General features: G+C 45.1%; 1 protein-coding gene across 1 annotated transcript in view; it reads left to right on the forward strand.

Annotated features, from left to right (window-relative positions):
* Positions 1-7,012: 7,012 nt before the first annotated feature.
* Positions 7,013-13,864, forward strand: part of SRRM4 (serine/arginine repetitive matrix 4) — a 149,037-nt gene continuing 142,185 nt past the window's right edge. The window contains exon 1 of the mRNA XM_042910271.1: positions 7,013-7,143. Coding sequence (XP_042766205.1) covers positions 7,013-7,143 — 131 coding nt within the window. The remainder of the gene's footprint in view (positions 7,144-13,864) is intronic.

Consider the following 13,864-nt stretch of genomic DNA (forward strand, 5'->3'; position numbering starts at 1 on the left):
TTCTTTTGAACATAAATCTGATTAAATTTCTAGGTCCTACCATCACTTAACAGGGAATAGAGGGCACAGAGAAACATTATCAATACTACAGGTATACAATCAGAAACATACAGATTATGGGAAAGTTTGCTAGACAAACAACCAAGTTTCTTATCAAAAATAAAGAAAAAAGAAAAATGGAATGTATATATGTAGGAGGTGGGGGATGGGTTTACAGATTAAAGGATACTTAAGGAGGCTGCATCAACCAAGCAAATTAATGGGCCTTATTTGAATCTCAGTTCAAACAAATAAATAAACAAACACTGAAAGACAATTGCAGGACAAATGGACATTAATGAGGAAATTAAGGAGCTATTGTTAATTTTGTCTGATAAGATGATATTACAGTTACGCTAAAAAAAAAAAAAAAAAGCAGTTTCTATCTTTTAGAGATACAGCCTGTAGTATTTCCAACTGGAATAACACAGCGTCTTGGATTTGCTTCAAAATAATTTAGAAGTATAGAAAGTGGGTTAGAGTAAAAAAAATCAACTATGGGGCGCCTGGGTAGCTCAGTCGTTTGAGCATCCGACTTCTGCTCAGGTCATGATCTCACAGTTCGTGAGTTCGAGCCCCGCGTCGGGCTCTGTGCTGACGGCTCAGAGCCTGGAGCCTGCTTTGGATTCTGTGTCTCCCTCTCTCTCTGCCCCTCCCCTGCTCGCACTGCTATCTCTCTCTCAAAAATAAATAAAACGTTAAAAAAAACAAGTATGTATCAATAGTTGTTGAAATTAGAAGTGGATACAGGGGATCATCATGCTAGTTCCTTTACTTTTCTATCTGTTTGAAATTATCTGTAGTAAAAGGTTTTTTGAAAAGTGAGTCACCTCTTTATCTAACAAGTTTATTTAAGAGGACATTTTAGGAAATGAAAAACCAGAAAAAAAAAAAGAAATGAAAAACCAGTATCACATGCCCATAGTGGAAGATAACTATAAAAATAAATTCAACGAAAACAAAACTATGTTATTAAATTTTAGTTGTCCAAGCTTCTGAATCTGAAGTCAGTTTTTCATTGTTGAAAAGTAGGTACTAATAGATGTGTTCAAGACATTTCAAGGTATGGAGATTTACCTATAATGGTTAGAAAGAAAATTGATAAAAAGGAATATTTTCTCACCACATATGACCACACACTCCAATGGTAGTTAAAGCTCCCATCTGCCTTGGTACCACCTAAAATTTTCTCAGGGAGTACCACCAGGGTTCCAAGGAATATCACTTTGAGAAATAATGGCGTAATTATCATTGGCTTTTGAAACTGGGCTGAATAATTGCATAGAACACACTCTTCCATCACTATTTTCTCTGGTCTTTCAGCCTCTTCCTTGAGTATATGCAACTCTTTTTCAATGGGAGGTCATTGCACATACCAAATCTTCTTACCACCCTGAGACTCAGTTTCCAAATCTGCAAAATTCAGATAATGGAAAGATAACTTTCCAGCAGTGAGGATTAGTAAACCCTGAGTAGTGCAATCATTCTTTCCTCCCCAAAAGTCTATGTGAAGAAGTACAGAATCTTATAATTCGCATAGTTTAGAACAAAGTTTAAAGGCACAAGGACAGGTGAATTGGTCTCATTATCATATTTCCTATTATCTCAGAAATTATTTGAATCATTCATTGTTCATTGGACATCTGGAAATGGGAACAGACTGTCAAGTACCCTGATGTCCCTTGATGCTGGTGGATAATGGTTAATATCATTATACTCAGAGAAGTCATGGGCACAGAGAGAATAAGGGTTTTACCTAAGGTAACACAGTAACATTAGTGAAGTGGGGTGCAAACTGCTTCAGAATGAGGGGTAGCTATTTTTCTGAGCTGCAGATGCTGCCCTTCTTGAATCACTAAGAGGAAAGATACATAAAAATATCTTAAGCTCATGTCCTAAAGTGCCTGGATTTGCAAATCATGGAATCACTTCTCCCTGTTTTCCCCTTTCTCTAATGAAAGCACAATACCAAAAGGCAAAGAAGCACCTTTTAGACATGGATGGCAAGTTGATTTTATCTGGAAAGCCAACTTTGGCCAATTAGTGGTAACTTTTTTTTAGTTTTTTTTTTACATTTATTTATTTTTGAGAAACGGTGAGACAAAATGTGAGCAGGGGAGGGGCAGAGAGAGAAGGAGACACAGAATCTGAAGCAGGCTCCAGGCTCTGAGCAAGCAGTCAGCACAGAGCCTGATGCGGGGTTCGAACCCACGAACTGTGAGATCATGACCTGAGCGGAAGTTGGACGCTCAACCGACTGAGCCACCCAGGCGCCCCAAGTGGTAACTCTTCTTTTTTTTTTTTTTTTTTTTTTTCAATTTTAGCTGAATTTTTATTCCATTTTATGGATATACTACAATTTATGTTAATCCTTTCTTTTTTTTTTTCAATATATGAAATTTATTGTCAAATTGGTTTCCATACAACACCCGGTACTCATCCCAAAAGGTGCCCTCCTGTAACTCTTCAAAGAATGTGTTGAGAAGGATTCTGAGGTCTTGTCACAGAAAGAGTGCTGTGATGGACTGACTGGTAGACTGCTGGTTGGTGTCTGCCCCAGCCCACCACAGAGGATAGGCAGCAATTGTGCACATATTTGTTTTCACTAACCAGCATATCGACAGGTCTCAATTTATGAGGTGGACTGCTTGTACCTGGGAAAACAAAGCAATTCCCTGAGGGAATGAGAACAAGATGGTTATTTTTTTTTTTATTTGTTAATGTTTATTTTTTTGAGAAAGAGACAGGGACAGAGACAGAGTGTGAGCAGGAGGTGGGGGCAGGGGCAGAGAAAGAGAGGGGACACAGAATCCGAAGCAGGCTCCAGGCTCTGAGCTGTCAGCACAGACCCCGATGTGGGGCTCAAACTCACAGACCAGGAGATTATGACCTGAGCCGAAGTCAGACACTTAACAGACTCAGCCACCCAGGTGCCCCTAAGATGGTTATATTTTGATAAACTGATAGAAGAACTGGAGTTTATGTCATATTAGAGAAGCCACACCTACAGTCTAAGTCGCATGTGGCACAGTCGCTGCCTATCTCTGTGCTCTGCTGGTGGCTGAGATCACTAATCCATCATAGTACTCTTTCTGGGACAGGACTTCAGAATCTTTTTTTTTTGTTTTTAATTTACATCCAAATTAGCATATAGTGCAACAATGATTTCAGGAGTAGATTCCTTAGTGCCTTTTACCCATTTAGCCCATCCCCCCTCCCACAACCCTTCCAGTAACCCTCTGTTTGTTCTCCATATTTATGAGCCTCTTCTGTTTTGTCCCCCTCCCTGTTTTTATATTATTTTTGTTTCCCTTCCCTTATGTTCATCTGTTTTGTCTCTTAAAGTCCTCATATGAGTGAAGTCATGATTTTTGTCTTTCTCTAATTTCACTGAGAATAATACCCTCTAGTTCCATCCATGTATTGCAAAGAGCAAGATTTCATTCTTTTTGATTGCCGAGTAATACTCCATTGTGTATATATACCACATCTTCTTTATCCATTCATCCATCGATGGACATTTTGGCTGTTTCCATACTTTGGCTATTGTTGAAAGTGCTGCTATAAACATGGGGGTGCATGTGTCCCTTCGAAACAGCACACCTGTATCCCGTGGATAAATGCCTAGTAGTGCGATTGCTGGGTTGTAGGGTAGTTCTATTTTTAGTTTTTTGAGGAACCTCCATACTGTTTTCCAGAGTAGCTGCACCAGCCTGCATTTCCAAGGACTTCAGAATCTTTCTTAACACATTCTTTAGATAGCCACTACAAGTCGGTTGGTGTTGGCTTTCCGGACTTGGTAAGGTGGAAAGAGGACAAATGTTAGGCAAGGAGGCCCCAGAATGTGAGTTAGACTGTGTACCCCTTCAGGGAAGGCACCATGTCTTGTTTACCATTGAACCCTCCATGCCCAGGATTATACCTAACCAATGTAGGTATTGATGAATGATTATCAAGCCAAAAATGGGCTGACTTACGATGCTAACAGGTAATGATTCCAACAGCAGCAGCAACAATACTTCCCATTTAATGGGTATTTGCTAGGAACCAGACACTGTGCTACATCCTTTACAGGTAATATTTCACCTAATCCTCACAAAAACCATCGAAATATGGGTTAATATCTCCATTTTGCAGATGGAGAAGCTCTGGCAGAGATTTGTAACTAGCCCAACGCCATCCAGCAAAACTGTGAGAGAGCCAGACTTCATACCCTAGTTCTGTCTGACTCTAGAGGCTGTGCTCTTAACAATGCAAATAATAACTTCCTTTGTAGTAAACTATGTTCCAAATGCTGTTCCATACCCTGCACGTGCATTAGGTCCTTTAATCCTTACATTTAAACACACGATAGTTACACTCTATGGAACCTTCATTTTACTGATGAGAAAATTTAAGCACAGACATGTGAAGTCACTTCTCCGTGATCATGTAGTTAGGAAAGGGCCGAGCTGGAATTTGAACCCAAGCAGCCTGGCTTTCAGGCCCTGAATTTATCTACCCAAGACTCTCAATTTAGAAGCCTCACCACCATGGGTTATCTGATTGTTTTGGAATGCCTTGGTATCCCAAGGACCCCCAAGCAAAAACAGAAGCTATTTTTCGCAGACATCCTTTGATTCCGACAGAGTCACTGTGGGTAAGTCACTTGACCATCCTACACCTCAACTTTTTCACCTTTAAAAGAGAGTAAAAGCAGCTTTCCTTCCCACCTCCTGCTACAGTTCCAGGGTCAAAAGAGGCAATGTTATGCAAATGGCACTTTATCAGCATTCTGGGAACTTAGAACTGGAACGGGCTGAGAGATGTTGATTGATCTTGTGGGGGTAGAATCCCAGCTACATCTCCTCTGCAAGTGATTCAGTTCAGACCCCAAATGTCATGACTAAAGATGGTTTTAAATATCCCAGGCTACTTAAGGGGCCAGCCCTCAGTGGCATTTAAAATGACAGTCAACTTCAGGGTGGGCAGTTGGGCCTGAAAGTAATAGCAGAATGGGGTTGGGCTGGAGGGAGGGCAGGAGACCTACTCTCCACTTTCCTCCACCTCCAAGCTCCCCAGCCGGAACCCCACCTCCTGGCTGCCGCAACCCACTTCAAGAAGCCGGCAAATGCATAGCTAGTTGCCGACCAGAAGGGGTCGCTGGAGAGCGAGCAGCGCTCTCAGTCTCCCTCATAAGCGGGCTCACAAATCTCCAAATACACACATATCCAAAGCTATATACGTTTCTGAAGCCATACTCGGTTTCTCCAGGGTTCTTTCTTCCTTCTTCTCTCCCATATTATTCTCTTTGCCTTCCTTCTCCCCTTTCTCTCCCATTCCCCACCTGTTCCTTTCAAAGAATTTCTGAAGTTCACATGGGTGTCCAGGTCTCTTGGTTCCTGTCCTTACCAGCATCAGCAAGAAGCATGGGTTTATCCTGGCTGTGATTCAGACTTGGTGCCAGGCGCTTGGAGACCTTTAGGACTTGGCAAGGCTTCCTTCCAGGATTTTGCAACCTGGGTAGGGGGAGTAGTAACTCTGCTGAAATTAAAGGGCTCCAAGGGAGAGATGCACCGAGGGGTCCTGCTACTGTCTCTTTTTCTTAATGAAAACCCTGGAGGTGACACTAGGGAAATTTTGGCCATACCCTCTCCTCTAAGGGTTTATTTGTGATTCTAGACTCTTACTTTCTGGGATTAGTGTTGAATTGGGATGGGGTAGAAGATGGGGAGAGAGATCTAAAAGTAACTCCCCCTGTAATCCTGATTTCCCCCTCAAATCCCTCTCCCTACCCGCTTTACTTTTCCCAAAGGGACTCCTCTCCTGAGACAAGCTATTTTAATTTCTTAGCATTTCTTAACCACTTTTCAGTGGTTACAGCTGAATTCCCCAGGAGTGGATGGGATGGGGTGGGGTGGGGTGGGGACACTTTTTCCTTTGGACGGGTTTGGCAAAGGAGACATTGGGCTGGCTGGCTGTGAGGCACAAAAGAAATCTTCCTTACAGCGCCACATGCACAGATGTATCGCTGCGCCCCTCTGCGGGCGGGGACCCGGCTTGGCAGATGGCGAGAAGCCGAATTGGGTAGGGATTGTCCATCAAATGGCACTTTCTGGGTGGCGGGGATCTCGCGGCGTCCAGGCGCAAAGAGGAATACAAGGGACCCCCTTTGCTGGCCTAGGCAGTGCCTTCCAGAAGTGAGGGGGTCATGTTGGTTTGGGCGGATAGGTTAAGTTTTTTTTTTACTTCCCTCTTCAATAAAAGATCCGCTACAAGACTTGCGAAGGGGCTGAGAAGGGAGGTGGCCGGGCCCAGAGGGCACCTGCTATGGTTGGCGAGGAGAGCAGGCTGGGAAGCAAGATCTCCTGCACGGTTCAGTTCGGGGGTGCCGGGATTGCTTCTCTGAGGGGTCAGCGCTGCAACTCTGTCGCCTCGGGGCAGCGGTGACAGGCACACGCCCCGCCCTTTCTCCTCCCAAGACCTGCGGGCTTTTGTTATGCAGATGGCGGCAGGAGGCTGTGCCGGAGGAGGAGGGGGTTGGTGGGGAGGAGGAGAGACGGAGAGGGGGGAGGAAAGTACAGCTCGCGCGACCAGCCTCCTCTTCCAACGTCACATTGTGCGAGAGACAAAACCCGGGCGCGCCTGAGCTCACACGCGCACGCACACACAGACGACCCTGTCGCCTCTTCTCTCCTGGCGCTGCCGAGAAAGCCAGCCCTGCCTTCCCTTCCTGGGGCGCGGAGGCTCAGCAAGCTCAGAGCTCAGCCCAGAGACAACACAGAAGGCGAAGAAAGACGGTGGATAAGCCTTCTTTCTCCCCTGCCTGCCCGGGCTGAGGCGCCCCATCCCCCGCCCTGAACCCCGATCTCTCCCACCCCACCCCTCTCGCTTTCACGTGAACTGAGCCCGGAGCCCGGTGTGCCCCCGTTTGGAATCCACGTTTCAGCACTTCGGACAGCGCCCGGGCGCCCCGGGCCCCTTTGGGTTGGCTATGGCGAGCGTTCAGCAAGGCGAGAAGCAGCTTTTTGAGAAGTTCTGGCGAGGAACCTTTAAAGCTGTGGCCACCCCGCGTCCCGAGAGCATCATTGTCGCCAGTATCACGGCCCGCAAGCCGCTGCCAAGGTAATGACCTCCTTCTTAAGAGGAAAGAGACCCTGATGGTCCTTCCTTCTGGCCTGTGTGCCCCAGAGCCCTGAAGGGTGGATGCAGGCGGCTGGGCCAGGGCGCCTGTCTTTTCCCGTCACTACTCGGTATCTCCCGCTGGAACATGGGAACTAATTGCCTGTGTGAGGTGGCGGCTGGTGAGAAGGGACAGGGAGTCTTCAGGGGGAGCAACACTCAATGGTCTGCTGACCTGGCAACTGCTATTTGAGAGATTTTGCTTTCTTAGGGTGGGCAGTGTAGGTGAGATAGGACTTAACTAAGAAACTTTTCTTGGTATCAGAGCCCAGAGGATGGGGGGAGGGGGCGGGAAAAGGAATGGTGGTTCAGGGTGGTCGGGGGTGTTGTACAAGAAGAGAAAAAGAGGGCTGAACGAGCTCTCAACAGTGTTCAGAGGTAACGGCACATTTCTATACTCAGCTCAGAAACTAGCGAGCTCTGAACATTCGACAAAAGCCCATATGCTGTTCCCTCAAATACACCCTAAACAGCACCCTCCTCCACGCCTTTCTGGCTGCCACCGTTGCTGAATCCTCTCCTCTCCTGCTTCCAAAACCAGTACTCTGAGCTCTGGAGTCAGGGGGGAGACTTCCAAGATCATGAAGATGATCTTGGAAGAGTTTTATTTGGTTTTCAAAAAGGTTCTGATTGCTTTGAACTCAACCCTTAGATGGTGAAAACAGTGTGATGGGAGGAATAAGGGAAGAAAAGAAAGGCAGAAAGAAGGAGAAGAGGTTGTGGGGTGAAATGGAGAGGAGGTGGGGAAGAACATTCCAAGACAGAGAAAACCCAATCCTTTTCATAAAGCATCCAGTTTAGAGGAGTTTGAGAATGAAAGGAAGACTGTGCCCTCTGTCAGGGAAAATCAAGGCAGTAGGAAAACTCATCTTTTGCTGGTGTTGGATGAGTGGTTCGGTGGGAGAAAAAGAAAGAAGTGGACCAGGGGAGACCACTTGGAGGAGAGAGTAGATTGAAAACATGTCTGTGAGAGTGGTTCAGAGAGAATGCCTGTTCTGGCACCACTGGATCTGAACTTTCCAGTGGGTGTGGGGTGGATGACAGGGAATCATATCTGAAGAAGCAAACTCAGACTGGAGAACTTTTCACAGTCTGATAGGAACCTAGCTCATACAGGTCTTTAGAAAAATGGGTACCTCATGTTGGGAATGGGTGGACCAGAGTCCGGATGTGGCCAGTATTTGTGGATTGGGGAGGGCGGGGGGACACCTTGTGACACAGTCTGGAGAAAAGGAATCATAGCAGCAAATGCCATCAAAAACTGGTGTTTCTCTGCTTGAAGAAAGGTTCTTTGTAGAGACTTTTGATGTCAGCAGGTTTATCTTCCTGGGTTTCAGCCATCCATTCCACCTTTGGAGTGAACCTATGTTGGCAAGTCCATTGCTGTGTTAGCCAAAGAATATGCCCTTGTAGAAGAAACTAAAGACAATTTCATTGAAAACTACAAGTGTGACATTTGGTCCGGAGTCTTCCATATATTTAAGGGATACAGGAAGAGGAGAGGAGATTCCTGGTGGTATTTTAATACAGAAACTACCTAAGTCCACCTGACCTGGCACGTTCACCCTTTCCCTGTCTGTCTGTGACACTGTCATGCCCCTTTCTTAGTCATATTCTCAATCATATGAATTGCCCAAAGTCTCCAAACCCTCATGCTTTCTGTAGCAAATCTTAATATCATGCATCTGATACTCTTATAATAGCCAACCCTCCTCCCCCAGGTATCATTTCTCTCTAGGTATCATTTAATGTCCTGGGTCTCCTTTCCCCTGGAAACCACCCCTGGAGTGAAAGTCTGAGTCATAGCCCCTAATTTATGTCATGCTGGGAAGGATCCCCTTCAATACTTCTGTAACAGGTGTGGCCTCTCTGTAGGATAGATTTGTTTTATAGCTGTTACTCCTGGTTTGGGGTGGAAAGTGAGTAGGGAGCTTTTGTATCCAAGTCTTCATGGAAGGCTGGGTTTGAGTGGTCTTTTAACAGACTGTCTATAAAACTGGAATCATCCCCATTCTCATTGAAGCCAGCCACATCCAGTGCGGAGGTCAATTTCTACCTCCTTCCTAATGTTGCATGCTTACTTAACAGTGGAAGTACCATGTTTCCAAAGCTGAGTTCTCAGGAAGGAAAGAGACAGAGACACTGGCATAGCATCAGCTGAGTGCCAGTGGCTTCATCTAGAGGCAAGCTAGGGACTTGGTCTCATCAGAAATGTCTTTTAGTTCCATAAGTCAAGCCCAGCACATAGTTAGCAGATCTGTAGGGAGATGGAGGAAGGAAAACACCAGGCAGTTCTGTTGGTTACACACTTAATATGTGTTTATAGATAAGGGTTACCCTTCATCTGAATGAACTTCCCCAGGATATTTTCAGTGTATCTCTGAGGATAATTTAGTACCAGGATAGAAGCTTACATTCAATTGGTTGATTTCATAGCGCTATGCATACATCATACAATCGCACTCCAAGCAAAACCTCTCCTTACCTCCCCTCTTCCACTCCCCCACCCTCCATGAGGCATACTTGATGAGGCAATAGCTTTATATGTATCAAATTGCAAGCAGATGTCTGACTCAAATGTCAGAACAGTATAGCAGGGCGGGAGGCAGTATATCATAGTGGTTAAGGGCTCAGACTTGAGTTTCAGACAAACCTGGATTCCTGTTCTGGCTCTCCCATTTAGCTGAGTGTCTTAGACAAGTTTCTTTACCTTGCTGAGTCTGTTTTGTCAGCTGGAAAATAGAAATAATAATAGTAGCCATCTCAGACATTGAGTTATGAGGATTGAGTCAGGTAAAACACTTCCCACAGTGTGTGGTACATAGTGATTGCTTAACAGACATTGCTTCTAAAACAAACAGTTCAGAGTTTATAATGGCCAAAGGAAATGAACATTTTCTTTCAGTATTGTGTTCTTCAGGCCTACCTGTTTCTCCCCCAAATAATGCTGGCAGTAAACATTATGGGATTTCAGCTTCTGACAGGCAATGCATTGAGATGGAATTAACACACAGGAGGTGGGTTGGGTGTGGTCCCATAATTCTGTTCCCTGAGGGAAGGTTAGCTGCTTTCTGAAATGACTTTTTTAGTTATCGGGTGGAGGGCTGCTGAAGAATCATCTAGATCCTGAATGGATTGGTATAACATCGCACAGAGTATTCTTTTCATTTGTGTAGCAATGACCGGGTACTATTGTCAATCTAAAGAAGGCTCAAACTCCTTGAATATCACAGTTTGAACCCCTAGTTCCAATATAATTTATTATTCATATCAATAGTGAAAAAGTTTGCTGTGAGTGGTTATCCAATGGAAGACCTAACAGGGACTACCCCAGAGGAACCAGGACGTATGGTTGCCATAGTGAAGCCTCACCCTATACCAGCTGGAAGACAGTCAGCATGAATCAGAAGACACTTGGAGAGTAAGAGACCCCTCTTTTGTCTCCACCAAAGAAGTATAGTCATTTTTCCTGACATTAGTTAATTCTCTTTGTTAATTATTTGGTCCAGAAAAGTTTGCACCCAAAAGTTTAGGCTCAAAGTGGGAAACTTAAGTGTTTGAGGCTAACTCCAACTGTAATAATCGTATCACCGAACAGTAGCTGAGGGCTTAATGAATGAGTAAAAAACCCATTTGAAATTAGCGTATCAATTGTTTGTAGATGCAGGAGTGTTTGCAAAGGTCTAGAAAGGCGGCCCTCTTAAACAGCATAAGCAATTCTCTTTACAATTCTTTTGGCACGCTATTAATTTTCTTCGAAAATCCTTTCTATGCAGAATAGTCCAGAAGCAGACTTCAGCCCAGGTCTGTCTAAAGGATCATAAATTCCGAACTATTGGAGATTTTACTGCATAAAGGGAAAGATGGCCAAATTGTAAGGCAGGAAAAATCCCTTTGAACCGTTTAATTCCAGACTCCCCCTTTGTGCCAAGAGATCAGTTAGCACATTTGTGCTGACTCTGTCCTCGGGAGCAGAGTGAGGGGCAGCTGGGAGGTGATTTCCTGACAGCCTGTGGTTAAAAACCAAGGTACCAAGGGTTGTGGAGAATGCTTGCCCTGGCGATGAATGATCATTTTTCCCTGGAAAGGGAGTGTTATTGTTTGGTCGAACCTTTCTCCTTCTGAAAGGTGAAATTTGCTGAATGGTGTACAGGGGTCAGTGGGGGTGTGGGGGCGTATTATTTCTGACACGGCTGTTTTCACTTGGCAACTGTGCTGTCTTAGAGACTCGGGCTGCAGTAGATGCTGAATGAAAGTTGGACGCATTAATTGAATGAGTCCACACGGTCCAAATCCGTATCAGATTCGCTCTCTCCCAGCCCACCCCCACTCCTGACGGGCTGGGGATTCTGATCAATGCAGCCTAAGAGACACACACTCTGCAGATAGATTTGACTCTGACTAGTGTCAGAAGGAAGCTCTCTGGATATAGATGTCTGGCTGGCTGAGTGAGTAGACACGTCGGCTGGTGTGGGTACAGGAGGTTGGACTAAATACCACCTGGAAGTGTTTTCCAGGCCTGTGTGAACCTCTGTTAACTCCATCCCCACTCCAGGCCACCAGAAAAAAAAAAAAGAGGGGGGAACACCCCTAAAAAACTAACTCCTCTGGTAAGGAAAGAAGCCTGGGTCACGCGCCTTCCCACACTGTGAGCACCTCCAGCATGCCGCAGGGGCACAATAAATTTTTAAAAATATCCTTTCTTCCAGAGTGGCTGGATTTACCTTCCTGTGAGGTGGAAAGGCTTTCAGGGGCTTAACAAAACCAGAGTTTCTCAATTGCTCGTTACCAAGACTTATCTGAGATGTGACAGAACACCTCTGAAGGGGAGAATGTGGAACAGTTAAGAATTTGGGCTCTGAAGGGGCGCCTGGGTGGCTCAGTCAGTTAAGCATCCAACTTCAGCTCAGGTCATGATCTTACGGTTTGTGAGTTCGAACCCCGCATAGAGCTCTGTGCTGACAGCTCAGAGCCTGGAGCCTGCTCTGGATCCTGTGTCTCCCTCTCTTCTCTGCCCCTCCTCCACCCTCTCTCTCTCTCTTTCTCTCTCTCTCTCTCTCTCTCTCATAAATAAACATTGAGAAACAAAAAAGAATTTGGGCTCTGAAGTCAGATCTGCTCAGGCTGAAATCCTGCTGTGCAATTCGTACCTTTGGAATCTGCTAATCACTTCAGCTCTCTATGCCTCAGTTTGCCCGGCTATGAAAGACTGATCTCATGGGGTCATAGTGAAGGGTGGATGAGATCATTTATATAAAGAACATGACACAGTGCCTGGCCAAGACCTCCATTTAACGTGCTCTTGTTACCAAGACATGAGTTACCTAATGAGATGTCGGGAGAGAGTGCTAAGCCCCTCACCACCTGAGCTGGGTGGGCTGCTTGGTGGTGATGGTTGGGATTCCTTGGCCTTACCACTTGACCATCCCAGTGCTCTGTAATCCCAGGGTTTTAGGATTCCCTAAAGAGCCACTGGAGATGTGTAGAGCTGTTTTTAAAACATCTGACAAACTCCAATGGCAAACTAACCAAAACACATGTTTCCTTTTACTATTTTCACACACTTAATAGCTCCATGACTTTTGGCCAGACCTTGACCTTCTCAATCTTGGTTTCCTCATCCATAAAACGGAGCTAATATTAGCAGCCCCCTCCAATAGCTGTTGAGAATATTGACTGGGCTAATTTATGGAAAGTGTTGTTTGGCACACAGTAAGGGCTCCATCAGTGTTAGCTCTTACCATTAGTAATGAATTGCAGTTTTTATTATTACTATGTGCCAGGCCCATCAAGGAGGAACAGATGAATGAAAGGCAGTCTCTCCCTTGGAGGGCCTCAGAGTTTAGCAGCAAAGGTGGGCACAGACACCAGTATATATGACATGAAGCAGATTGTCTTAAGTACTGTAATATAGGTAGCAATAAAGAAAAGGAGATGTGGAAAACCAGAGGAAGGAGGCACCCTCCTTGAGGCATGAAGTCTTTTGCTGGTAGTCACACAGTTAGCCTTTGTTGTCTGACCTGTGAAATGGGAATGATTCTTTTATATTGTCAATTTTACCTACAAATGCAACGAACATCAGAATGATTAAGGTATTTGTCGCTAGTAGAGTCTCAAAAAAGACCTTCTCCCCACCCCACCCCCCCCAGAAGAAAAAGCAATTTACACTTTCGGGAGGGAACATTATCTGTTGTGGGGGAGGGGGTCATAGTCAGTGCTATTAAAGGAGGATTGTGGAAAGGAACTGCCCTTATATAAAATTTCCAACTCCTCTGTCATTGGCTCAAGCATGCAGACTCTGGTGTGGGCCATTAGGTTTCTTGTCCTTCATGGTCTAGCTCTGGCTGAAACAAAATCCAGTCTGCATTCCTTGAGCAGCCACCAATGGTGGGGGGATTGGAGTGAGCCCACACATGTTAAAGAGAAAATAACCCAGAGGGAATGAATCACCAAAGTGAAGAGGCCACATGTGGCTAAAAAATAAAGTTATGCTTCCATTAATTGGACACTTTTATTGAGCTCCTACTTGATATGGCTGTGAACAACACCAGTCCCTGCTGTCATGAGGGAGAAAGGTAATAAATGAAGAAACAAACAAACAAACAAATCATATAAGGTCAGGTTGCAATGAGTGCTATAAAGAAGAATAAAGCAGGGGAACGGG

The sequence above is a fragment of the Panthera leo genome, chromosome D3 (assembly GCF_018350215.1).
Source record: "Panthera leo isolate Ple1 chromosome D3, P.leo_Ple1_pat1.1, whole genome shotgun sequence".
NCBI classification, from domain to species: domain Eukaryota; kingdom Metazoa; phylum Chordata; class Mammalia; order Carnivora; family Felidae; genus Panthera; species Panthera leo.